At 39.5% G+C, this 2,130-nt stretch overlaps 1 protein-coding gene across 1 annotated transcript; it reads right to left on the bottom strand.

The window, feature by feature from the left end:
- Positions 1-690: 690 nt before the first annotated feature.
- On the bottom strand, positions 691-1,826 carry LOC118004068 (olfactory receptor 6-like). Its single transcript, XM_034995201.1, is given in 3 exon segments — positions 691-737; positions 740-1,453; positions 1,456-1,826. Coding segments are annotated over 3 exon segments (984 nt in total). The 5' UTR covers positions 1,679-1,826.
- Positions 1,827-2,130: the final 304 nt, after the last annotated feature.

The raw sequence follows: 2,130 nt of genomic DNA, 5'->3' as shown, positions 1-2,130 counted from the left end.
TACATTTTTGTATTATAAAATTATATATTTTATATATAAATATTGTATATAATAATATATAACTACACACACAAACACACACACACACACATATATATACACACATATGTATATTAATCTTGTTTTCTCTCTGCCATGTTTTCTATCTTATGGTGTTTCTATTACATCCTAAAAGGAGTTATCTTTTATATTTCCTTAAATTCAAAAAAGTAATTACAGTGAGATATCATCAAATATTATAAAAGGAACCAGGCCCCTAGCCTTCTAGGAAGCAATAAACAGATCCTAACCATAAAATTGATGATTGCAGAACCTCTTTTTGTGTACTCCTCCTAAGACAGAGAGGGCTTTTAAAACAAAACAAAATCAAAATGGAGAAATCTCACCAATAGAACTCTAAAAACTAGTTGGATAATGACTGATTATTTCTTAGCATCTTCATAAAAATAAAATTATTTTATAACTCCAATACCAATGCATGTCTCATAAAATTCTGGTTATTTCACTCACTGCATTATAAAAGGAAGCATTTAATTAAATCCTGAATGTAAAGGAGATTTTCTTTGATATCTGGCCTCTTATCCTTTAATTGTGTACTAAGTCAGTATGTTTAAAAATGCAGACTTTCACCTAATGTAAGTGTGTTTTGAGGTTAAGTCAAATGAAAAGAGAAGGAATGTCTAAGTCTCTTTAGCAAAGAGAATCTTTCAAGAAAAGGGCTTGGCCACTTGACATGCTTTGTTCCTCAGGCAGTAGATAAGAGGGTTGAGCATTGGAGTAAAGACTACGTATATGGCTGAGATCAATTTGTTAGAATTGAATGAAGCAATGGCCCGAGGTCGGACATACATGAAGATCACAGCTGTATAGAAGATGACCACCACTGTAAGGTGAGAGGCACAGGTAGAGAAGGCTTTCCACTGCCTAGTGGCTGAGGGAATGTGCAGAATGGTAGAGACAATGAAGCCATAGGAAAGGACAGTGGCCGAGAGAGGAAACACAAGGATGAGAATGGCTAGCACAAAGTCTGCCATCACAGCCATAGAAAAGTCCATGCAGGCCAGTTTGAGGATGGGGGAAACATCACAGAAAAAATGGTTCAAGGTATTATTGCCACAGAAAGCAACTTGGGAGATGAAGTATACCTTTGCCATGGAGATGGTGAAGCCACTCACCCAGGAACTGATTGTCAGCTGCACACAAAATCCTGTGGTCATCATGGCTGGATAACAAAGAGGACAACATATAGCCACGTAATGGTCATAGGCCATGGCAGCCAAGAGCACACATTCAGTACAGGCAAGTGAGATGAAGAAATAGAGTTGGATCATGCATCCCAGGAATGAGATGGTATTGGGACTAAGTAGGAATCCAGCCAACATCTTGGGGACTATGACAGATACATACCAAGTCTCCAGAAAGGACATGGTGCCCAGAAAATAGTACATGGGCTGTGCAGGGACCCAGTGATCCATACAGTGAGAATGATGACCAAATTCTCCAACAGCACAAACAGGTAGGTGATGAGGAAGAGGAGGAAAAGCAGAACTTGTAGCCAAGGGGAAGTAGGGAAGCCCACCAGGATGAATTCACTAATATGGGTGATATTTTCCTTTGACATGGCCAGGACACCAAAAGACAAAGGATTTAATGAAAATAGCGCTAGTGAGATCCACATTAGCAGCAAGGTGCCCTCGGACTACAGGTACTTTATCATTAAACTTAACCCTAGTGCCACAATCTGGTTCTGGAGTGTGATTTGAGAGTCACGAGAGGCCACAAGATCCTCTCCAGACATTAGAACAGGACCTGAAAATAAATCCACCAAAGACACAAAGTTAAGAATCTCAAAGCAGAATCATGAAGTCAGATTCAGGATTTAGGCCTTCAGATCTCAGTCAGAAGGTCTTCAGGTAGTACTAGGAGTAAATACTTTCCTTATCAGCGTGTTTCCAGATTTCACAAGCAGCTATAAGGCAGGAAACCATCATGATCAGAATAAGTGCCAAGGATGGTCTAGGGCAAGGCAAGGAAGCAGAGTAGTTCAAATTCTGGAGAAAATGAAAGCAGAATACTAACTGGAAAACACCCTCCTTATAGGAGAATTTCTGACTTTGGCCTACTCCTTGG

The sequence above is a fragment of the Mirounga leonina genome, unplaced genomic scaffold (assembly GCF_011800145.1).
Source record: "Mirounga leonina isolate KUSES-001 unplaced genomic scaffold, KU_Mleo_1.0 Mir_92, whole genome shotgun sequence".
In the NCBI taxonomy this organism is placed as follows: domain Eukaryota; kingdom Metazoa; phylum Chordata; class Mammalia; order Carnivora; family Phocidae; genus Mirounga; species Mirounga leonina.
The sequence above is the reverse complement of the archived record's forward strand: the minus strand, read 5'-3'. Positions and strand labels throughout refer to the sequence as shown.